The sequence below is a fragment of the Desmodus rotundus genome, chromosome 1 (assembly GCF_022682495.2).
Source record: "Desmodus rotundus isolate HL8 chromosome 1, HLdesRot8A.1, whole genome shotgun sequence".
Classification (NCBI taxonomy): Eukaryota; Metazoa; Chordata; class Mammalia; order Chiroptera; family Phyllostomidae; genus Desmodus; species Desmodus rotundus.
Genome location: NC_071387.1, coordinates 161,926,144 through 161,952,008, shown reverse-complemented (window position 1 = coordinate 161,952,008; position 25,865 = coordinate 161,926,144). Strand labels below are relative to the sequence as shown.

The 25,865-nt window shown below is 34.1% G+C and overlaps 1 protein-coding gene across 4 annotated transcripts in view; it reads left to right on the top strand.

The window, feature by feature from the left end:
- The window catches only part of ZFYVE16 (zinc finger FYVE-type containing 16), a 50,479-nt gene that overhangs the window by 6,120 nt on the left and 18,494 nt on the right, over positions 1-25,865 (top strand). For all 4 annotated transcript variants that reach the window (XM_045197845.3, XM_045197844.3, XM_024563524.3 and 1 more), the window contains 9 exons: positions 9,934-10,042; positions 10,694-12,960; positions 14,233-14,329; positions 16,936-17,094; positions 19,289-19,431; positions 21,262-21,640; positions 22,839-22,961; positions 23,697-23,852; positions 24,403-24,627. In XM_045197845.3, coding sequence (XP_045053780.2) covers positions 9,973-10,042; positions 10,694-12,960; positions 14,233-14,329; positions 16,936-17,094; positions 19,289-19,431; positions 21,262-21,640; positions 22,839-22,961; positions 23,697-23,852; positions 24,403-24,627 — 3,619 coding nt within the window. In that variant the 5' untranslated portion in view covers positions 9,934-9,972. The remainder of the gene's footprint in view (positions 1-9,933; positions 10,043-10,693; positions 12,961-14,232; positions 14,330-16,935; positions 17,095-19,288; positions 19,432-21,261; positions 21,641-22,838; positions 22,962-23,696; positions 23,853-24,402; positions 24,628-25,865) is intronic.

The window sequence follows — 25,865 nt, the reverse complement described above, 5'->3', positions numbered from 1 at the left end:
TGTTGCTATCAAGAAGTCTACCTCCAAAGTGATAGCCCTTTTTATGTGGCTTGTTACTTCCCTCTGGAAGCTTTTATATTTATTCACTAATTATTTATTAAGCATTTTTTTTTGTGGCAGGCACTGGTCAAGATACTTTGAATATATGGGTGAACAAAAATACAAGATCCCTTCCCTCATGGAGCTTAAATTCACATAGGGAGTTGTTCTAGATGGTAAACAACAAATGTATTAAATACACTATACAAAATGTTAGAAAGTTGTAAAGTAACTATGTGCATTGGAAAAGAGATAAAAGAGAGCAGGGTGGGACAGGGTGGTCAGTAGTGTTGGGGAAAGGAAAGGTGGAGGATGCAGATTATGGTGTGAAATGGTATGATCTTCCCTTAAACCACTTAGGTATTCTGAAACTTCATAATGATGTACCTTGGTAAGGGTTTTTTACTCATTGTGTCTGGCCTCAAATGGGCCCTTTCCACCTAGGAATCATACCCTTCATTTCCGGGGTATTTATTTTGTTTGACTCTTTCTTCCTTTTTTCCCCCCTCCACTTTCTTTCTGGACTTCTTGTTATTTGAATATCAGACCTTATTAGATTCTCTAATTTCTAATCTTTTTTCCTGTTCTCTATACCTTTCATTTATTTCCTAGAATATTTTCTCAACTGTATTTTCCAGTGCTTTGATTTCATTTTTTAAAGTAATTTTTAAATTTAGAACAGTTTTAGATTTATAGGATTATTGCAGAGATACTACAGAGTTCCCATATATCCCATACCCATTTTCTCTATTATTATATCTTTCATTAATATAGTACATTTGTCATAATGAGTGAACCACTGTTACACAGTATTATTGTCTAAAGTTCATACATTATTCACATTTCCTCAGTTTTCTCCTGATAGACTTTTTCCTGCTGCAGGGTACCACATTACCCTGAGTGTTGTTGTTTCCTTAGCCTCCTCCTGCTTGTGATAGTTTCTCAGACATAATGTGTTATTGATCCTCTTGACAGTGTTGAGGATTACTAGTCAGTCACTTTGTAGGATGTCAGTTGGGATTTGTCTGATGTTTTTCTCATGATTAGATTGTGGTAATATGTTTTGGGAGGAGGACAACAGAGATAAAGTGCCATTTATCACATCATATTAAGATATATGATATCTTATCACATATTATCAACACGACTTAACCACCATTGATATTAACCTTAATCCCAAGCTTGAGGGAGTGTTTGTCAGGTTTTACCCCTGTGAAGTTATTTCTCATACTGTGCTCTCTAGAAAGTTAGTGTATGCAGCACAGATCTGAGTGGTGAGTTATGTTCCACTTCCTTGAGTGCAAAATATCTACATAAGTTTTTTGGAATCTTTTTGCATGGGAGATATGTCTTGTTCCCCCATTTATTTATTTAATCATTTATCTCATAGATTTTTTTAATGCTTTGTGTTATAATCCAGTACTGCTTTATTTATTTTATTGTTCAGTTTGTTTCACCTTTGGCCTTTGGGAGCTTTCAGTTGGCTCCTGCATCCCTTTGACTTATTCCTACATTTTTTTTGTATGTGTGGGGGCACATCCACATGCATACTTTCTTACAAGATGCTCCATGCTCATCTTATATATATGTCCTGCCCCAGTCCTAGAATTAGTCATTTCTCTGAGGAACATTGGTTCCTTTATTGGAGAAACCAAGATCAGGGCCATAAATGCTCGTTATCATTGAGATGTCTTGCTTCTAGGCCCTCTCAGCTGACAGAGCAAGTTATATATATGTGTGTGTGTATATACACATATATTATATAGATATATATCTGTACACACATATATGTATCTATAGATATCAGTATCTATATAACCATATATAATTATGGATATATGTAATTATAGTATATGTAGTATATATACAATTACATATATATATATAAAATTATAGTATATATGGTATAGGTACAATATGTACACACACAGTGTACATATAGTACATATATAGCACACATACACCTGCATGTACATATATAGTGTATCTAGTGTATATGCTGTATAGTGTATACATGTGTGTGTATAATGTATGCATATACATATATAGTGCATGCATGTGTGTATATGTGTGCTGTGTATATAGGGATATAATTGTGGTATATATAGTATACTATATATTGCACATATAATTATAGTATATATAATATACTATATATAATTAGTATCTATATACATGTCTAACATGTATATACACTAGTATCTATATATATTTCTATGTGTAATCATATGTGCCCTATTAAGCTAAACATGGGTTTATTTACACTGATGTCTCAAACTTAAATCCATTACTACATGGATTATTCTAGCTTCCTTTCCTTGATTATCTATAACCTTACCCTCTACAAAGAGAAACCAGGCTTCCACCGTCAGCCATCCAATTACCTAATTTCAGTTCCAGTATACATGTGTACTGGGTTCAGAATTAATTGTTCACCTGTACCCTCATAGGAAATCACTTTTATCAGCAAGATTTCAATGCTTGTGTTCCTTTTGCCTTTAGTCTTGCACACTCCACTCATTTCCAAAGGCTGCACTTTATTCCTCCATTCCCTTCTGTGAGGTTGTTTTATATACTGGTAATGCGTTTAGACTCTTTTGTCACATTCTGCATTCCATTGGGAGATCCCCTGACCTTCTAAATAATTTTTTAAAATTTGCATGCATCGAGGTTTATTCTTTTTGCTTTAAAGTTCTGTAGGTATTAAAAAAGGCTTAATGTCTTCACTGTTACAGTATCATACAGTATAGTTTCACTACCCTAAAAAATCCACTGTGCTTTACCTGTTTAATCCTCCCCTGCCCCAAAATACTGGCAATCACTGTGATTACTGTCTCTGTAGTTTTACCTTTTCCAGAATGTCATACAATTAAAGTTGTACAGTATGTAGATTTTTTTAGACTGGCTTATTTCACTTAGCAGTGAGGATTTAAGACTTATCTGTGTCTTTTTGTGGCTTTGATAGCTCATTTATTTATATCACTGAATAATATTCCATTACATGGCTGTACCACAGTTTATTTATCTATTAACTTACTAAAGGGCATCTTGGATGATGCTTCCAGATTTTAGCAGTTATGAATAGAGCTGCCATAAACATTTCAAGTTCTTGTATGAACATAAATCTTTAAGTCGGGTAAATACTTAGTAGTATGATTGCTGGGTTATATAGTAAGACTTCGTTTGGTTTTGTAAGATTCTGCCAAATTGTCTTCCAAAGTGGCTGTATCATTTTGCCTTCCCAACAGCAATAAATGAGAGTTCCTGCTGTTCGGCATCTTTGCAGCATTTGGTGTTGTCAGAGTTTTGGATTTTAGCCATTGTAATAGATGTGAAATGGTATCTCATTGTTTTAGTCTGCAGTTCCCTAAAGACAAATGTTTGTTATCTGTGTATCTTCTTTGGTGAGGTGTTTGTTCAGAACTTTTACTCATTTCTTAATTAGATTGTTTATTTTCTAATTAATTAGATATTAAGAGTTACTTGTAGATTTTAGATACAAGTTATTCATCAGACAGATGTTTTATAAATATTACCATATTTTGCCGTGTATAAAGTGCATCCATGTTTTGGGCCCAAGCTTTCAGGAAAAAAATCTTTCATTTCAATTTTTAATTCAATTTATGACTTATTTATATTTAGATACTTGTTTTTTGTATTATAAAGGAATTTTAGCATTTATTTTTGAACATATTATGGTACAAGAAATTTTATGTAACAAATAATTACAAAACCCAAGAACAGATACAAGGTATTTCAGGTACTACTCATATATAATGAGCATTCTTTTTTTTCCCTCAAAAATTTGGGCAAAAAAGTGTGCATTATATATGGCAAAATATAATATCTCCCAGACTCTGGCTTATCTTCTCATTCTCTTAAACAGTGTCGTTTTCAGAGCAGGTGAGATAAAATTTTAATTTTAATAATAGAATTTACCAATATTTTTCCTACATGGATCATGACATCGATGTTGTATTTAAAAACTCATCACCAAACCCAAAGTTATATGATTTTCTCTTATGTTTTCTTCAAAAGTTTTATAATATTGCACTTTACATTTAGGCCTACTATCTATTTTAAGTACTTTTTTATGTAAAGTATAATGTCTGTATCTAGGTTCATATTTTTGCATAGGGGCAGGGACGTCCAGTTTTCTCAGCACCACTTGTTGAAGGACTGCTCTTTCTTCTTTGAAATGTCTTTGCGCCTTTGTCAAAGATACATTGACTGTACTTGTTCGGATCTGTTTCTGGGCTCTCTGTTGTGTTCCATTGATATATGTAACCACTTTTAAGTCTTAAAACTATAGAATATGAGTCCTTCAACTTTGTTCTTCTTTTTAAGTATTATGTTGGCTACTCGAGGTCTTTTACCATTCCATATACATTCTAGAATCACTTTCCGGAGTCCTACACAATTGCTGGAATTTTGATTGCGATTGAATTTAATCTAGAGATTAAGTTGGGAAGAATTGACATCTTAATATTGAGTCTTCCTATCCATGATCATGGAATATATCACATTTATTTAGATCTTCTTTGGTTTTTTTCAGTCAGCATTTTGTAATTTTCTACATATTGGTCCTGTATATATTATTGTTAGATTTATACCTAAGTATTTCATTTTTTTGAGGTGCTATTATAAATGGTATTTTTTAAAATTTCAAATTCCAATTATTCCTTGCTCATATAAAGGAATGCATTTGGTTATTGTATATTATCCATGTATCCTGCATCCTTGCTATACTCACTTTTCATTTTGGGGGGGTCAACTTTTGGGGATATTCTATATTGAAAATCATTGCAAGTAGAGACAGTTTTTTTTCCTTTCCAAAAAGTGTACCTTTTATTTCCTTTTGCATTATTGCAGTAGCAAGGTTTTCAGTACTATGTTGTATAGGAGTGTGAGAGATGATATCCTTTCATCCCTTTCTTTGGAGGGAAGGAATACAGTTTCTCATAATTAAGTATAATGTTAGGTATAGGTATTACGCAGATATTCATTATCAGATTGAAGAAGGTTCACTTATACTCATAGTTTGCTGAGTTTTTATCATGAGTAGGTGTATGGTTTTGTCAGATTTTTTTGCATCGATTAATCAAATTATGTGATAATAATTCTTTAGTCTGTTAGTATGGATCACATTGATTAATTTTCAGTTGTTCAAAAAGCCTTTCATAGCTGCATCAGTCCCACTTGGCCATTGTATAGAATTCTTTTTATACATTGTTGGAATCAATATGCAGATATTTTATTGAGTACTTTTTATGTCTGTGTTCATGAGCAATATTGGTCTATAGTTTTCTTTATTGAATGTCTTTATCTGGTTTTGGTATTAGAGTAATACTGGTCTTATGAAATGAGCTAGGAAGTGTTTACTTCTTTTTCCTGGGAGAGATTGTAGAGAATTGCTATAATTTCTTCCTCAGATGTTTGATACAGTTTACCAGTGAAGCCATCTGGACCTGGTGATTTATTTTGTGGAAGGCTATTAATTATTGGTTCAATTTTTGTTAATAGATATAAGACTGTTCAGGTTATCTGTTTCTCCTTGTGTGAATTTTGGTAGTTTGTGTCAAGGAGTTGGTCCATTTCATCTAAATTTTCAAGTTTGTGGGCAGAGTTTTTAATATTCCTTACTTTTCCTTTAAGTGTCTGTGGCATCAGTAGTTACGACCTCTGTTTCATTTCTGATTAGCCTAGTTTATCACTTTTATTGATCTTTTCAAAGAAAGAGCTTTTTTGGTTTCAGTGATTTTCTATATTGTTTCCCTGTTTTTAATCCCATTGATTTCTGCTCTAAGCTTTATTATCTTCTATTTGCTTTGGGCTTAAATTGCCCTTTTTCTTCAGTTTCCCAAGGTGGAAGCTTGGATTATTGATTTTTAGATCTTCCTTTTTTTTTTTAATGTGTGCACTTAATGCTATAACTGTCTCTCTAAGCACTCCTTTCACTGCATCCTAAAACCTCACATTTCTGCTATCAATTTTTATTATGTTTTTTTTTGCGTATGTTCCTTATTTATGGCTTCCCCTTCCTGTTTCATAGTTGCATTACTTTTTCTGGGAATATTTCTTTGACATTTTCTTCTGCTTCCTGCATTGTCTCCCTTCAAATTCCTTTTTGTTTGTTTTGATATCTGTATGTTTTGTGCATTCTGGTATATGTATGGTATGACTACAGCTTAAAAATGAAAGTAAAGGAAGTAATATGCTGTATTGAATTGGAATGACATATCATTGTTATTGAAAACTGTTCTCAAGTTATCTGTTGCCAGTGTAATTACTGTTACTTTGAGTTAACTTTTTCTCTCTGGCTACTGTGTCTTTAAAGTTGAAAAGTTTCACTATAGAGTGTCTAACTGTGGATTCCTCTCTAATTATTTTGCTTAATATAGTGAGATGTCTGTTAAGTTGTGTTAATCATCAATTCTGGAAAAATTCCTAGCATTATGTTTTCAAATATACTTGATCCGTGTGTTCTCTTCTCCTTATGGGACCCCATTCTCACTCTGTCATCCATGTCTCTTTACCTCTTTTTTTTAAATGTTTTATTGATTATGCTATTACAGTTGTCCCATTTCCCCCCCTTAATTCCCCTCCACCATGTGCACCCCCTCCCACCCACATTCCCCCCCTATAGTTCATGTCCATGGGTCGTACATATAAGTTCTTTGGCTTCTACATTTCCTATACTATTCTTAACCTCCCCCTCTCTATCTTCTACCTACCATTTATGCTTCTTATTCTCTGTACCTTTCCCCCCTTCCCCCCCCCCACTCCCCTGCTGATAACCCTCCATGTAATCTCCATTTCTGTGATTCTGTTCCTGATCTAGTTGTTTGCGTAGTTTGTTTTTGTTTTTGTTTCAGGTTTGGTTGTTAATAACTGTGAGTTTGTTGTCATTTTACTGTTCATCGTTTTGATCTTCTTTTTCTTAGATAAGTCCCTTTAACATTTCATATAATAAGGGCTTGGTGATGATGAACTCTTAACTTGACCTTATCTGGGAAGCACTTTATCTGGCCTTTCATTCTAAATGAAAACTTTGCTGGATAGAGCAATCTTGGATGTAGGTCCTTGCCTTTCATGACTTGGAATACTTCTCTCCAGCCCCTCCTTACCTGCAAGGTTTCTTTTGAGAAAGCAGCTGACAGTCTTATGGGAACTCCTTTGTAGGTAACTGTGTCCTTTTCTCCTTCTAAGATTTTCTCCTTCTGTTTAATCTTGGGTAATATAATTATGATGTGCCTTGGTGTGTTCCTCCTTGGGTCCAGCTTCTTTGGGACTCTCTGAGCTTCCTGGACTTCCTGGAAGTCTATTTCCTTTGCCAGACTGGGAGACTTCTCCTTCATTATTTTCTCAAATAAGTTTTCCATTTCTTGCTGTTCCTCTTCTCCTTCTGGCGCCCCTATGATTTGGACGTTGGGACGTTTAAAGTTGTCCCAGAGGTTCCTCAGCCTCTCATCATTTTTTTTGAATTCTTGTTTCCTCATTCTGTCTTCATTGAATGTTTCTTCCTTCAGGTCCACACCGTTGATTTGAGTCCCAGTTTCCTTCCCGTCACTGTTGGTTCCCTGTACATTTTCCTTGATTTCACTTAGCATAGCCTTCATTTTTTCATCTAATTTGCAACCAAATTAAACCAATTCTGTGAGCATCCTGATTAGCAGTGTTTTGAACTGTGCATCTGATAGGTTGGCTATCTCTTCGTCATTTAATTGTATTTTTTCTGGATCTTTGATGTGTTCTTCATTTGGGCCATTTTCTGTTTTTTGTATGGGTGCACCTATTACATAGTAAGGGGCGAAGCCTTAGGTATTCACCAGGGCAGGGCAACCACGTCACTGTGTTGTGACGCTGTCAGTCTGGATGAACGTTTCTTATTTAACTAACTCCTTGGTTGTCAGACTTCCATACAGTTCTATTTTCTGTCAGTTCTGGTTGTTTTTTGTTTTGAAATTTGTTGTCCTTCTTTTGGTTGTGGGAGGAAGCACAGTGTGTCTGCCTATGCCTCCATCTTGGCTGGCTGTCTTTACCTCTTTTTCATATTTTTCTCTTCCTCATCTCTCTGGATTGCATTATTGGTGATTTCTTCAGATAGATGTTTTAATACATTTAGTTCTCTTTTAAGCTCTGTCTAATCTTTTTAACCCATCTTTAAAGTATCTTATTTTTTCTAGACCTCAAGTGTCCTTATGGCAACTATCGTTAAGTGCTCTTTGTAAAGCGCTCTCATTTGTTGCCTTTTTTTTCTTATTGAATTTATTGGGGTGACATTGGTTAATAAAATTATATACGTTTCAGGTGTACAATTCTGTAATACATCATCTGTGTATTGTATTGTGTGTTCACCATCCCAAGTCAGGTCTTCTTCCATGTTTGTTGTCTTTTATCCCTCATTTCTTACTCCGTTCCTCACTCTAGGCAACCATTCAAGTGTACTTAATAGTGTATATTTTTTGCTTGGATGTATTATTACACAATTTGTATTGCTTTACGGTGTTTTACAAAACTAACAGTTTGTAACAGATTGGAGGTGAAAAGAGAAAAGGTCATTCACCACAGACAGTTTGAGGAGCACTGCTGCAGAGTGTTCCACCTGCTGGATTTAGCTGATTGCTTTCCTTTGGGGTCATTTAACATGTCCCTCTGTTCTTGAATTTCCAGTAAACATGTATTTAGTTCTAAAATCTTGATTAGATTCAGGTTCACTTTTTTTTTTTAAGCAGGAATACTTTTTACATGGTGCTGTATCTTCCATGTGAGGCATGTGTTCGGTTTGTCCATATTTATTGATGGTGAAATTGATCACTGGAGCCAGATGTGTTGGACTGGCCCCACCATTATGTTTACCCTCCAACCTTTCATCTAAATTTCATGCACTGATGATATCCATTGCCTAGTCCATTTGTTGTATTAGGGAATACAAAGAGATGATTTTTAATGATCCTTCTATATTTAGTAGCTGGCATTCTTATCGAAAGAACTTTCCCTCAGCAACTATCTGTTATCGTAAAGCATATTTTGTAAAGAAAGGGCAGGATAAATTCTTGGCTCTTTCTCCTTTGATGAATCAATTTCAGAGTAATGAGTTAGTGCCCTAGAATCCCTCCAATGGGTGGGTTGATTTGTTTATGCTTTTAGTATCATTATGACCTCTTGTTGTTTCATCTATTTGATTTGCTTTCTTCAGTCCTTTGCAATCTTCGTTTATTTGGTGTCCAATTCTCCCATTTAAGCCAGTGGGAGCTCTTCAACTTGTTTTCTGTGTTCTTTTCATGTTATCCCATTGGTCAGTGATAGATTCCTTCAGGGTGTCTCAGGTTCACTTGGTGGAGTTCCTGCCACAGATGAGAGGTTCATCTACTTTATTCATAAAACTATCTTTTAGTTTTCTTATATCTCTCTCTGTATGGTTGTTTTCTATTTCTTTAATTTCTGTTCCTAGCTTGTAAGTTTTCAGTCTTTTCTATAATAGTATAAGAATCTAAGGACCTAGGCATCTGTTGAAGTACCGCTTTTGCTGAGTCTCACAAGCTTTTATATGCAGTATTTTTATCTGCATGTAGTATGCTTATATTATTTGATATATGGTATTTACAATTATTTTTGGCTTTCAATTAAGAATTTTTCTTTGATCTGTGAGTTATTTATGTGTTTTAAAATTTGTAATAGTTTATTTTTGCATATTATGTTGTTAGAGTTGGTTTTCATGTCACTTTTTTTTGTATAGATAGAGGCAGATTCCCCAACTAAATTATAGATTCCTCAAAGCAATACTCATAAATTTTGTGTCTATATCCTGACTGTGTATGTTGGCATACAGTATATGGTATAATACTTATATGTTAGAGAATTTAATGAACTATCATACTTTTTATTTTCTAGGTATACAAGAATTAAATTCTGAGTAAGTCTACAAGTAGGATGGACAGTTATTTTAAAGCAGCAGTCAATGACTTGGACAAACTCCTTGATGATTTTGAACAGAATCCAGGTTTGTTGGTTTTTCATTTTTGTCACTAATGAAATTTACAAATGTCTTTAATTCAGTTATCTCAGATATAGAGTACTCTTAGCAAAATTTGGTTTCAATTTTGGGTCACATGGTTTATCTTCTGTAAAAGATCCACTTATTTCATTATAATATATCCATTTATTCTTATACTAAATGGAACCAATAGGCAGAAATAGAAGTAAGATAACTAGAAGTTTCTCTCCAGATACTAATATAGCTAAAAGAAACACCTTTGAAACGAACATATGAACCAGCTAAAAGTAACTCAAAAGCTTTACATAATTGGTATTTCATTACTATGAGAGATGGTATTTTCCTCATCTTAGAATGAAGACTAGGAAACTGGAGGGTGGAACAAAAAAGTTAGATTGTTTTTCAGCTGTTACTTAGTTTGGTTTTTATAGGTTATTTTGAGTGAATTTGTATCACTTTGTAATATCTACAGCCAAAAGTGAAACCTCAAGTACTTTAAATCCAAATAAAAATAATTTTGGAGTTTTTACTATTTTGAAGACAGTAAGCTATCTCTAAAAAAAGTTTAGTTAGTTTGGAAGTCTTAGAAAACATAACATCTTTATAATAATTTTGATTTGATTCTCCTAAATAACATTGTGTCTTTATTTCAATTAGATGAACAAGATTGTCTCCAAGATGCACAAAATGCTTATGATTATAACCACTGTTCAGTTTCTTCAGAGTTGGCTTCCTCACAGTTAACTTTACCACTACCAAAAGATCAACAATGCATTAATTGTTGTGCTTCATCAGAAATACGCTATGAGACAAATCAGGTTTCATTGAATGAAAAAACACATGAGGGACTAACTTCCATACCAAATGAAAAAAATGTAACAGGACTTGATCTTCTTTCTTCTGTGGATGGTGGCACTTCAGATGAAACCCGGCCTTTATATATGGGACGATGTAGTAAACCTGTCTGTGATCTGATAAGTGACATGGGTAACTTAGTTCATGTAACTAATAATGAAGAATATATTAAAAAATTATTGCCAGACGGTTTTAAGTCTAGTGCTGATTCTTTGACTGGATTAGATTTATCTTCAGTGTCAGAAACTCTTTGTGTTTCATCAACAGACCATGGTAATAATGCTGTCAGACAGGAACAAAATGATATCAACTGTGAATTACAAAATAGAGAAATCAGTGAAACTAAAGAATTGAATATAAATGTAGATACAGCACTTTCAGATTCATGTAATTACAGTGGAAAAGAAAATTTAAAGGATATAAAGAACTCTAACCAGTTAGAACCTGTTGTTGATTTGAACTTGCCATCTGCCTTGACTCAACAAAGTTCTGAAATGTTTGATGCCAAAGACAACCTACAGCACAAGCCCCAGTCATGTGAATTAGTAAAAGCTGATGGTTGTGTGGGAAAAGATGAGGTACATGGAGCAGTCGGAGCTGCTACAGAATGCTTAAAAGAAGGAGACAGCCCCAATGCTTTGCCTTGCAGTCTTCCAAAAAATGAAGGTTTATGCTTAAACGATTCAAATTCAAGAGATGAAAATTTCAAATTACCTGACTTCTTCCAAGAAGATAGGACTGCTGTATTTATAAAACAGTCTTCAAAAGAAGACTCAAATTTAGATCTTAAAGATGATAAAGATGTAATCCAAGATTCCTCTTCAACTTTACGTGTTTCAAATGAAGATATGTACTCCTCATTGTCCTGTCTTCCAGTACATGGGTCTTTGTGTGGATCATTAATTGAAAGTAAAATGCATGATGATTGTTTACATCAGGATGAACATAAAGATAACATACAAGAAACAGTGACTGTGCATGAAGAAATACAGAAGGGTGTTGTTCTAGGTGGGGAACCATTGAAGGAGACTGATGTTTTGAAACAGGAAAAATGTAAAAACATACTTCATCAGCCATTAATTGAAAAGGTGGGAGACAGAAAGATAGATCCTGACCAGAAAGTAATCAGAATTGACTCTTTGGATTATTCTGATAACACCAGTTCTTCTATTGTGGCAGAATCTCAAATGGAGCTTTCTGGTGCTAATGCTCCAGAGTCTTCTGATTATTGTGAAGGTATCACTTTTTTAAGCAATGATATCAGTGGACAAGACCTAGATTACTTTAATATTGATGAAGGCATGAAAAGTGGCACACTAGTTAGTGATGCTGAACTTGATGCTTTTCTGACTGAACAGTATCTTCAGACCAGCAACATAAAGTCGTTTGAAGAAAATGTAAATGACTCAAAATTTCAAATGAATCAGATAGATATGAAAGGACTAGATGATACAAACATCAGTAATATATACTTCAATGCTGAAGCAGGAGCTACTGGGGAAAGTCCTGGTAGCAATATGATTTGTGAAACAGTTGATAAACAAAATACAGCAGAAAATGGTGGCCTTTCTTTAGGGGAAAAAAGTACAATTGCAACTGAACAAGGGTTATCTACCAGTAAATCTGAGATTACAAATGAATTGTCAGTCTCTGATTTTAACAGTCAATCTGTTCATGTTGGAGGGGCCAGACCTAAGCAGTTGTTTAACATTTCATCAAGAAAAAGGAGCTCAAAAGATCCAAATAAGTCAGATATTCCAAATATGCCTGAAGGTGAGCCCAGCATAACAGATACCACTGCTCTAACCTCTTGTACAGCAGATACTACAACTGACCCTCAGGTTAGCTTCAACTCTAATTACATTGATATAGAAAGTAATTTCGATGGTGGATCCAGTCTTGTAGCTGCAAACGAAGAATCTCTACCTGCAAACACTTGCAGAGAAGGCCTGGTTTTAGGCCAGAAACAACCTACCTGGGTTCCTGATTCAGAAGCTCCAAACTGTATGAACTGCCAAGTCAAGTTTACTTTTACAAAACGGCGGCACCACTGCCGAGCATGTGGGAAAGTAAGTTATACAAATTTTTGAGTCTTTTATTCTTTTGAGACATTTTAAATGAAATTTTATGTGACAAGAGCTCATTAATAGATGATTAAAAGATTCAGTTAATTTAAAATCATTGTTTTTCACTTACATGGAATATAGAAAGCGCTGTCATTTTATAGCCTGTTTGAGAGTTGAATAAATGTCACGTCATCACGGGTATTATGTACTGGAAAACGAGGAACAGTGATAACTAATTCTTGTGAAATCTAAGAATACATGCCCTTATCTGTCTCACATTAACACATCAGATATCCCAAATTCGGCCAGTTCCTGTTTGTCCTTGAATACTTAATTTTAAGACTACTCTGCAGCTAGTGTTGTGGTCAGGTAAACACTGAAAGAAAAAGCAAATTTGCTTACACAACGATCAGAACAGTGAAGCTGACCTCATTTGTGTTATGACGCCTTAATTGTCTGTAAACTTGAGAGTTGGCTATAGAAATAACATTGCACTTTTTATTCAGCATTTTTCTTTTTTCTTTTTGGGGGGTAGAAGCAGTTTTATTCTTAGTCTTCCAAGTAGATATTTCATATGGCAAATCATAAAAAAATTATATGAAGACTGTTGAATTGCCTGAAACACATGAAAAGGGAAGGGACTAAACCATTGTTCCAGCAAACAGTTGATCATGAGAACAATACTGCTTTAGTGTCCACAGGAATGTTTAAGACTTTTAAGGGAGAAAGTACAGAGAAAAAAATACACCTAATTGCTTCTAAATGGCAAAAATAAGCTAAGTCTGATTCTCCCCATTTCATTGGGGAACTAGGGATGTTGGGACATCTGGGAGGTTATTAAGTTCATTCCACAATGAAGTGTCATTGTGTGGTTCTAGCCTGGTGTCAGGTCAGGTTATTCAGCATTTGTCATCAATACGTTGCTGTGAGATCAACTCTACTCTCTTTCAGAAAAATAACGATTCTCTACTTTTAAAAGTTTTGAATAAAGAATCATAGTATTTTAAATTATAAACTTACTCATTAGAGAAAATTTTTGTTGCCTTCCAATGAACAGAATTGAGTTAAAGGAATTCCCCTTGTTAGAGATACATTTTTAAATTGGGGAAACCTCATTTATGTAAAAGATAAAACCATTTTAATAACTACCTATCATTATAGTCATTAGAAAAATTATATAATCAGAAAAATGGTTTTTGGGTTCCCCTCCCCCTACCTCCAGTAGGTATAAGTATGCTTGAAACAGAACCAAATATGATATTTTATTCTTTATAGGTATTTTGTGGTGTCTGTTGTAATAGGAAGTGTAAGCTGCAGTACTTAGAAAAGGAAGCCAGAGTATGTGTGGTCTGCTATGAAACCATTAGTAAAGGTGAGTAGTAACCTGACATATTTTCTTTAAGTAATTGAATATGTCTTAAAAACAATTGGATTGTGACAAAGATAAACTTCTTTATTTCCTTAAGGCGAGGACCTAGTGTTGACTTATCTGGCTTAGGTGGGACATCCCAAGGCTTGGTTTCTCTTCTTTTTGTTCCACTGTCACAATTAATACTACCAGTCTGGAAAGGAAGCATTCAATTTCTGGAGTGGCAGTTCATTAACTTTTAACAGGTACCAAGTCCCTAAATGCTGCATTTCATCTGCCTATTGTTTTTGCCATCATCATTATTGTCATCATCATCTTAATCTGAACATTTACTGAATACCTACCAATAAGTAGTATTTAATCTTATATATTAATAGCACAAGGCAAGATAATAGTTTGCATCCTTTAGAAAGTTACAACCTAAAATGGTAATAAAAGATAAGGTAGTAATATCTATGACTTCATAGATAAAATTTATAGGACTGCCACACTATTTGTACATTTTTGTCTCATATTTTTTTCCCTTTTCAATTTTAGAGTTTTGTTTGTATGTGTTTCCTATTGTTTCTCTGGCTCCCTAGCTAGCTACCATTATCAGCAATAATCTTTGTGGTCTTGAGTTCTCACAGTTGTGTGTGTGTGTTTTGTGTTTTTTTCCTCAATATGCATTTGTTCTTTTGAGTACTTCTTGGCATTTTCTAAGATTTGTTGACAATTTAATTCCCAGCAAATATTACTTGGGACTTTTTAAAGACCAGGACCATGTACTAGCTCAGGCAGTGCTTCCTGTTAGCCAGGAGAATAACTACCTGATAATTATTTGTTTTTCTCTTTTGAATGAAGATAAATTTTTTCAGCAATTCTCCAAAAAGCTCTGATGTGAGTCTGTTAGCTTGAGGTAAGCTGCTTTACTCCCTGCTGTTGACCTGTGTTCTGGAAGATAATAGAGTATAACTCTTTTTATATTTCCTTATTATCACCATCATTTATGAAAAAGTTAAAGTGCTTTTAGTTTTGTTTTTTCTTACACTGTTTTAGTAACCTAGAAAGCAACTGCTTACGCTGTTAGCTATGAAGGTTTCAAACATTTGAGTTCACAGGTCAGATTCTTAGTGGACATTAAAACACATTCTAACTGTAAGAACCCAAAAGGGAAGGAGATAGAGAGTCATTAAAGACTCTCAGTAGGGTACTGGACTCAAGCTTCGGTTTATCGAAGAATGTATTTTGAAGTGGGTTTCTCTATTTAGTTATCTTTTATGTAATTTCATTTATGGTTCTCTTAATCTTTATACACATCAGAAAACATAAATAACTTATTTTAATATCACCTTTAGGGTTGAAAATGGTTCAAGAAATCATTTAAAGTAATGTTACTAAATAAGAGAAGAAAGATGACTCAATGGTTGTGAGACATTTCATGAAGGACTAGAAGAAAAAATAGTTGAGAAAGAAATTGTGGATAATGAGGAAGTTGTACTGAGACTGTAAGTTTCAAGGCAGCATGCATGTGAGTCACGTTAAGTTGACTTAGGGCAAAATGGAAATTATTTTGAAACCCAGAGTAAGATGTTTGGATTTCACTTGGTTAAGGGAAGCCATTTCATGAGATTGCTATCATTTACTGTCACTTCAGGAAGGCAGTTTCAGTAGTGGCAGAATTTACAGCAGATCAGTTTGGAGATAAGCTGAAAGGAGAGCTACCAGTGCTGTTCTGTGTTATTTGGATGAAAAGTCATTCAGCAGTATTCAGGTACCATTTAGCATTTTGGACCTTCAGCTGAGAAAATAGACTCCCTGTTCTCATGGAGCTTACGAATGTGGGAGAAATGGACAGACAGTAGGCAAAAAGAATATCAGAAGATGACAGTATCCTAAATGAAAATAAAAGAGTATAAGGGATAGATAGTAACAGATTAGTGACAAGAGGCTGTATTTTTTTCTAAGGTGGTCAAAGTAAGGTAATATGATAATATGACTTGTGAGCAGAGACTTGAAGGAAGTAAGAGAATAAAGCTATGTGTCTATGGGAAGAACATTCTAGGCAGAGAGAAAAATGAGAACAAACACCCCAATCTAGCAGAGTACTTCTTGAAAAACAAGGAGGCCTGGGTGGATGGATCATAATGAACAAGTGGAATTGTAGTGAGAGATGAGGTTAGATAGTAACTGGAAGGCAGAGGAGGTCGAGGTGCAGGCTGTGTAGGGTCTTGTGAGCCATTGTAACAATTTAAATGTTCACTTCACGTGGGATATTAAAGGATTTTAAACAAAGGAATGGTGTAATATGATGTATGCTTTAAAAGAATCACTGTGAACTATGTTAGAAACGGACTCGAGGGGCACAGGGCAAAAATAGTCATTAAATAATAATTTTCTTAGTAGATATCAAACGTAAGCTAAAAGTAATACTGAAATAACTAATTGGTTGCCTATATTGAAGTGGAGTGCTGCCAAAGTAAGGACATTATCTTTGTTAAGTGCCATTTATTTTTCTTGCTAAGCCATTGATTTCTTTCTCTTTACAACTTGAAAAATAGAGTATTTATCATATTTTACTTTGAAATTCAAAAATCTGAGATTTTAATGTTATTTTTCCCTCTTTATAGCTCAGGCATTTGAAAGGATGATGAGCCCAACTGGTTCTAACCTCAAATCTAATCATTCTGAAGAATGTGCCACCATCCAGCCTCTACAGGAGACCCAAACATCCAGTGTACCTTCACCTACATTACCAATCTCAGCCCTTAAACAACCAAGTGTTGAAGGTAACTAGAAGAAAATGCTGTGTCTAAGACTAAAGATAAATTATTAAAATAGAAAATTTCTAGTGACAACAAGGTCTAGTGAGGAAAGAGACAGATATCAGACGGAATTTTATGCAGGATACTGGTTACACATGTATATAAGAAGTCAGAAAGAGCAAAAAGGGCATGCTCAAGTGACTCAGAAGTTAGTAACAGCAGGAAGTAACTACCCCTCTACGGCTGGGGGAACAAAAAGTGAGAGGCAATATTACTGGAGCACAGTGCAAGAGCACCAGAAGGTACTTGGTTCTCAGACCTGGGATTCAGGGGTTGGGGTACCACGTGGTTGGTGCTGTGACCTCTGGGAGAACACCAACAGGCCAATGATAGAACGAACCATCAGGGAGCCTAATAGGGTTAGTGCTCAGATGATTGAAGGAGGGTTCCAGCGTTGATGTAAAGGAGTACTGAAAATCACGGGACATGCAGCTATATCTGGTGGTGCCACAGCTTCAGGAAGCCTAGCAGGAACTGGAAACAAAGAATTCCTTCTCTTCTCGCTTTCTAATCTCCTGCCAGTGCCTGTCATTGGTGGAACCAGACTGGAGCCAACTAGCACGGGGGTCTGGGAGTTGCACTTTCCAGACTTCCACCCTGGCATCCGAGAGCATGGTGAAGAAGGGTAGGCTTGGGTTTGAGAGACAGTAGGTAAAGAACTGGCATATCTCCCTTTCTTAAAAATTTGTTTTTAAGTGTATGTTTTACCATAATAAAAATGTTTTTTAAATCTTTGGACTCTGTTCTTTTTTATAACCTGTTGTGCTTTAGGTAGGGTCTTGAATCAAGTCTGTATATTTTTAAACATAAACTATTCGTCTGTAACATGCTAGACAATAACTTTAATGGTCAGTTAAAGACAAATTCAGATACTTGTGACTATTATTTTGGACTTTAGTTTATCTGTCACTTGATAGCTATTTTCCATTTTTCATATAACTTAAATAAGGAGATTCAGAATATACAGGAATGGGCAAAAGTAGGTTTACAGTTGAGAGTACATGAAATATAATTAACAAGGCCATTCTAATCATAACCTGCATGTCTTTTTCTATATGAACAACTGTAAACCCACTTTTGCCAACCTCTGTATGGTTATATATTACAGTTCTAAAGATGAATAAATTTGTTTTTAGAAATATTTATATATTCTCTTGCAGTGACATTCTAAATTATAAAAGTATTCCAAATATAAGAAAGGTACCTTATTTAATAATACACCTGTATTTCAAAAATTATATATGATTCCAGTTTTTTCAATGTTTACTATGTTTTAGAAGTAGATATATTGACTTTTAAAATTTACATATTTTTTAAAAGTTTTATATATTGATTTTAGAGAGAGAAAGAGAGAGAGAGGGAAATATTGGTTTGTTGTTTCAGCCATTCATGCATTGATTGGTTGCTTCCTCTTTGTGCCCTGACTGGAGATGAATCCTACAATCTTGGCATACGTATTCGGACAATGCTCTAACCAACTGAGCTACCTCTCCAGGGCTGAGTTTTATATTGTTCAAAAATCATCTGGCAGCACCTTTCATAACCTTCCTCCATAGATGCTTTATAATAACAAAAATATTTATGCTGTTATCTAATTATTTTCTCCAAATATGGGAGAAAATACTAATAAATACTAATAAAGTTTAATATAAGAACAAAATATATTATGCTTCTCTTGTTAAATAAATTAAAAGAAATGACCTCTGATGTGCAAATGATCCTGTTTCCTGTTTTAGACATTTTATGCCTCTTCCTCGTATGTTTTTCTTTGCTTATCTGCCCTGCTCTGATCTAGTCCATTTTTCCTTCCTGTGTCTTAGTCCCTAAACTTTATTCGGTCTCCATTCCATACTCATAAACTTAGTTTTAATAATATAGGCTTTAAACCTGCCCCCTTGTGTCTTTAAGATATAACCTCTCCTGTCTGCTCCTTTTCTGAGCACGTGATTCCCAGGGTCATGCTGCCTTTGTATGAATTAGAAAAAGACTTCCACCCCGGGTACATAAGGCCATTTCTCTAGGCCTTTGCAACCCTGAGAATGCAGGGCTTGACAATAGATAGGAAAAGCTTTTGAAAACATTTCCTGACTACTTTTTGTATTAAATCATTGCAATGTTGCCAAATTAAAATGCTTTACTTTTTAAACTGAATATCTAGGATTATGTTCCAAAGAACAGAAGCGAGTGTGGTTTGCAGATGGTATATTGCCCAATGGTGAAGTTGCAGATACAACAAAATTCTCATCTGGAAATAAAAGATGTTCTGAAGATTTTAGTCCTGTGTTACCAGATCTACCCGTGGTAAGGAATCTAAAAAACACTTGCTAATTTAATAAAATTTTATTTTATAGATAATTCCTCATGAGATTATTAAAATACTTTTTTTTTAATGCTGTGAGCTTCCAAAATTGAGAAGTATATGATATAACGAATATATTTTAGATACTACCTTTTTGAATGTTAAACTTTTTGGTCTCAATACCCCATTATGATCTTAAAAGTTATTGATAATGCTCAACAGCTGTGAGTTACGTGGGTTACACCTATGGATAATTGCTGTATTGATATTAAAATTGAGAAAAATTCATTAATTAGAAAATAAACTCATGAATAGAAATAATATTTGTATGAGAAAAATTTTAAGACATAAGTTTAGTCATGGGGATAACATTTTACATTTTCAGCTTAATGTCTGGCTTAATAGAAGACACATTCTCATAACTGCTTATATATTCAGTCTGTAGTGATACATTGTCTTGGTTAAATTATATGAGGAGAATCCTAGGACCTCACTGACTCTCTGAAAGAGCTTTGGGGACCCCAGGGATCCCTGGACCACATTTTGAGAAACACTGTTACAGGGAAATAGAACTGAGATTTATTATTATTTTTTAAAGATTTTTATTTATGTTTAGAGATAAGATTTTTATTTAGTTTTAGAGATAGGCGAAGGCAGGGAGAAAGAGAGGGAGAGAAACATCAGTGTGTGTGAGAAACATTGATCAGTTACCTCTTACACGCCCCCAGCCAGGGACAGAACCTGCAACCCAGGCTTGTGTCCTGTCCTGACCAGGAATTGAACTGGTGACCTTTCAGTTCCCAGTCTGGGACTCAGTCCACTGAGCCACTTTAGCCAGGGCTAGAACTGAGATTTAGACTAATATTTGTTTAATGATTTTCTAAGATTTAGCAAGGTATCTGATGGTGGTATTTCTGTTTGCATTTACACAAATGTGTTAGGTGTTAAATAGAAGATGTATAGTAGACTCCCAGTCCACTAAGAACTCTCATTATAAAGTAGCAAAATGCTCATAGAAGCAGGCATTAATACATGAAGTAGGAATGCTTTTATTCATTAAACATATTTATTGAGCATTTACTCTGTCAGTTACCTGGTTTATTCTTGTTACATAGATTGGACAAGGTGAATATGTATCATGCTCTGTTCAAGTTTGCATACCATATAAACGTATACTGTTTGTCAGTAAGAGTTCAGGAGCTAGATTTTACAAATAGCCATTATTACCAAAAGTGTTTCTGAGCTAGCACCTACCCTCAATCAGTATTTTAACAAATGAAAATTCTAAATAAGCTAGTATTATTTGAGTTCATAAATGGTCTTGTTTTAATAGTGACTCAAGTATGGCCAGTCTAAAAAGAAAGGGGTTTTATTTAAGCAAACTTGAGGTGTAGTTTATTACTGGTGGTTACTATTGTGAACTGTATTTACTACTCTGCTTCCTAACCACTCCCCTCCCTGTCTTTCCCCCTTTTCCTCTCCCTTGCTTACCTAAGACTTTTTTGGCTGTCATGGGAAGGAGAGCCTTGGGTTGAACTGAGCTTCCTCACTGTGTGGCATGGTATAGGATCCTGAAGTTCTCCTTGCCTTCTTTTTCCAGTCTATGAAATTAGTCATTAGACCTTACCTGAGCATACAGTAAAGCTAAACCTTATGCTTCTGAATTTAAAGAAGCAAAATTGGGACTTTTTCATGGGAAATTGGGCTTCTAAAGAACTCTGAGCCCATTTTGGTTTTATTTATTCTTACTAAAAATATGTTTGGCTATAGAGATGAACATTTCACAGTTGAACAGAGAATATAAACTGATTTTTTTATTCCATATTTTACAGACAGTAAACACAGTGGATCACGCACATTCTACTACAGTGGAAAAACCAAACAATGAGATAGGAGATATTGCAAGAAACGAGATAATTCAGAGTCCTGTTTCTCAGGTTTCATCTATAGAAAAACTGCCCATGAGCACAGGAACTGAGGGGTTACCTGCTTCTGGTTCTTTTACACTAGATGATGATGTTTTTGCAGGAAATGAAGAACTACCTAGTCCTACTGGTGTCGTAGTTAATAGCAGTTTAGCTGTGGCTAGTACTTCAGATTATAGGTTACTGTGTGGTATTGACAAGAATGTGTACAATAAGGTTAGTCTTCTGCCTGACGATGAGGACAGTTTGCCCCCTCTTCTGGTTGCTTCTGGAGAAAAGGGATCAGGTAGGAAAAGCAGTTACTTAAATTTTAAAACGGTTTTGTTTTGTTTGGGGGTTTTTTTTGAGAATGTAATGATGAATTTTGTTATCTGTGTTGTATGAAATACGTTTTTTAAACTTAGACAATTTGGTTGAAACATGGCTTGGTAACTTTAGTTTACAAAAAGTCTTACTATATTTTAAAAATTCTAAAAGATATGAAGTTTTGAGTTTAATGATACATTTATCACATCTGACTCCCTAACTTAAAGTGAAACAAAAGTCTAGTACAGCAAGGAAGCTCACAGGCTTTTAGACCTGAAAATATTTCCATTGTATCAGAGTTTTGATTCCATATTATTTTTTTAAAGGAGCATAGTGCCTAATGAAGAGAGTATTGGATTGGACAACAAAGCTAGGAATTTTAGTTTCTCATTGGCTACTTAATATGTGTATGACTTGAAGCATGTTATGTAATATCTTTGGGCCTCAGTTTTTTTTTTTTTTTTTTAAAGAACCTAATATCTAAGGTCTTCTTCAAGCTGGAGATCTTGTGGCTAGCTTCTACCCCATGTAGTTATCTAGGATACGTACATCCTTATTACCTCGGGCATTATGCTAACCCTGGAACATGAAGTGATTATATTCTGTGCACGATAATGTATGGGAATGGAGCTTAGGATGAACCTGGCTATAGTGGCAAAAATACCTTGATCTCTGTTCTTTGCAGGCCATGAATATTTTTCTATTGATTGTCAAGATTTTTTTTTTTTTGCCACTTGTCAATCGACATAGGGCATGTGCTCAGCAAGCAGCAAGTGCAACTTGGGTCTAGATTACTTTCCTAGCATCGTAAATTTCAGAATTTATCATCAGAGTGGATGGCAGACTGGAATCCACTTCATAAAAATGTTCATTTTAAAATTTTAAAGGTGTTGAAATTATATAAGTATGCTGTTCAATCAAAATTTGTTGTGTATACACAACATATCAGGATTTATATGTATTACAATATTGATATCTTTACATAAGTAGGAAAGTAAAAAATGAGTATATAACAATTGTCCAGGGTATTGATTGACTTTATGGAATGTGGTTGCTTTTATTTAAATTTGATCAAGCCATTGGTGGATTTAAAATCTGTTTTGTTTTTTTTTTTCACTGCAAGCATATTTAACAGGAAGTCATATTTATTGTAATTATATGTCATTTTCATGATTTAGTGCCTGTAATAGAAGAACACCCATCTCATGAGCAGATCACTTTGCTTCTTGAAGACAAAGATTTTCATCCTGTTACATTTATCCTAAATGCTAATCTACTCGTGAATGTCAAGTTAGTACTTTGTAAGTAATGATTCATCTTTCTTTGCCTAATTGGTAAGCAGGATTTCTGAGTTAGTTATATTTTCAGGTTAGATTTTGAATGTCAATCATGAAAAATAAGCAGCACTGGATATTGGTTTTTTAGCCAAATATGAATATAAATAAGTCTTGCAAATTTATATTCAGTGGGACTTGAAATACAAGCTTACACATTTTTACTAGTGTCTTTCAGTAAGTCCCCTGTTCAAGTCATGGGCTCGCAGCTGAGCTGTATTTTGATGCTCATGATACAACTAACTGTATTTCATATAGCTTTTAAATAAATAGAAATTTGGTAATCGGGATAAGCAAGAATCCCGATTTAGTAGCACTAAAGACAGTTTAAAGTCAATGACTTGTGACCTAATTAAAAGTAAGGAAGTAAATAATTTTCAGTAGTGAATAATCCTCACTACTCAACAGTACATCTCTCAGCCTTTTTCATTCTCTTTGAAACTAATCTGATTCTCACCCACTACATTTCAGCATTTTAGTGCTTCTTTTATTTTAGTGTTATTTATTAACTGACTCCATAAGATAATCTGTCATCTTCTCTCTTTTTTACATTAATCTTAATACAATTCAATTTAAAGTTTTTGTGAGAACTCTGGGAAAATAAGGAATTTGAAAATTGTGCTTCATGCAAAGGACAATTACATTTAGTTTTCTCAGTTAATAGAAGTTGACATTTATAGTTGTATGCTTTTATCACTTAAGATTCCTCAGACAAATATTGGTACTTCTCAACCAATGGATTGCATGGCTTGGGACAGGCAGAAATTATTATTCTATTGTTATGTTTGCCAAATGAAGATACTATTCCTAAGGACATCTTCAGACTATTTATCTCCATATATAAGGATGCTCTAAAAGGTATAGCTTTTTATTTTGCTGTTCAGACTAGGGGATGGATAAATTAATTAAAGGCATTTATGCTTTTGGCTGTGCTAACTGTACTAAAGATTTATTTTGTGAAGCAATTATTGTTTTCTTAGATCTGAAAAAATCATCATTTTCAGTCTCCTTAACTCTAGCATTTTATGTGATTAGTGTCTTTACACAGATTTTTAAAGTGAAAATATATTTACCTTCTTGATTTTTTTATGTGTTTATATATTTTACTTACTGTTTGTATAAGATTGGGAGCACATGATGATTTTTCACTTGACCATGTAATAAGGAGAAAACATTTTAAATGTAGCTTATGGTTAGAAACATTTTCAAATTTTTGTTTATAATTCTCTATCTCCAGGAATAACTGAACTTTGTGCACATGAGGTATTTAATAGATGCTTCTTCAAGAGTGGAAATAAAAAAAAATATTCTACATTGCCTTTATTTAAGAAAGTTTATATCAGGACATTCAAACTTAGAATGCCTCTTTAAAACAATTAAAATCTTTTTTAAATGATTTTATTTCCAGGAAAATACATAGAAAACTTGGACAATATTACCTTTACTGAGAATTTTCTCAGTTGCAAGGACCATGGAGGATTCCTGTTTATTACACCTACTTTCCAAAATCTTGATGATCTCCCATTACCAAGTAATCCTTTTCTCTGTGGAATTCTTATCCAGAAGCTAGAGATTCCCTGGGCAAAGGTTTTCCCTATGCGTTTAATGTTGAGATTGGGTGCAGAATATAAAGGTAAGTTTTAGATTAATAAGTTAAATTTCATAGGTTCAAATAGAATGTAAAATAAGAATTTCAGGGATATCATTAAAGTCAAATTTTTAATGGATTAATTGGACCACTTTTGTTTTGCTCTGCTTTTAAAATTCCAAAACAACCTTCCTCTGCTACCAAATCAGTCTGCAAAATTTGGTATATATCATGAAGTTTCTACATGTTCGTAATTATTATATTAACTTATCTTAAAAAATATTTTTTAAATTTCAGAACAAAACATACAAAACCTTGAAAAGTTTTCATAAAAGCATGTATTGTAGGGAGTTCATTTTATTTGGCCTACATGTTAAGAAGGTAATTTATGACCCCCTCCAATTTGTGTACATTATAGAGCCAAATAAAAAGGATTTTTGGATTATTGGTGCTACTGACTATAATCAAGAGTTGACTGTTTTTAAAGGAGATACTTGAAAAATAGTGCTTGCCATCTTTACTAAGCTTGAGGTTCCTTTTTCTTATTTGTGTATTCCTGACATTTAGCTTATCGTCCAAAAGTGGTGCAGACCATATCATTTATGTATATTTGTATATGTGTATATTTTGGAGTGTGAGTTTGTGTGTATCTATATATATCTACCATTGACACAACTGGAGATTCTAAAGCTGTTATGAAATAATGGTCCAGGTTTATATGTATGATTATGTCTAAGTTGAAATTATTCCCAAAGTTAAACTTTTGAATTCCCACCCTTTTTATACTTCAAGAAATAATGTATTGCATGTGAAGTACACCACATCTAATGAAATTTTATACATTTGATTCTAATGTAATTTAATAAGTATTTTTTTGGAGGAAAATTAAATGTAGGGAAGTTATAAAGTGATCAATACTATTTTAAAATGGACAAAAACAGTGAAAGAGATACTCATTTAAATTGCTCCATTTGGCAAATTTTATTGAACTAATTTTGGGGGGGGATCCTTATCATTTAGGATTAAAATATGTGATGCTATAAAATTGTGTAAAAATTAACAAAATTTAATTTTATCTTAGGTTTTGTGCTGTGTGAACCAAAGAACTTAAGAATTTTCATTCTGAGCCCAATGTTACATCCATTCAACCTAATATTTTGTCTCTTGATACTAGTATTTGAATGCTGTTTTTATGGAAGGTTAGATCAGTATACTAGCTAATCTTAAGTAATTATGGAACATACAGTCTATAAGTTTGGCCAGTTTTGGGCCTGTGTTACTTC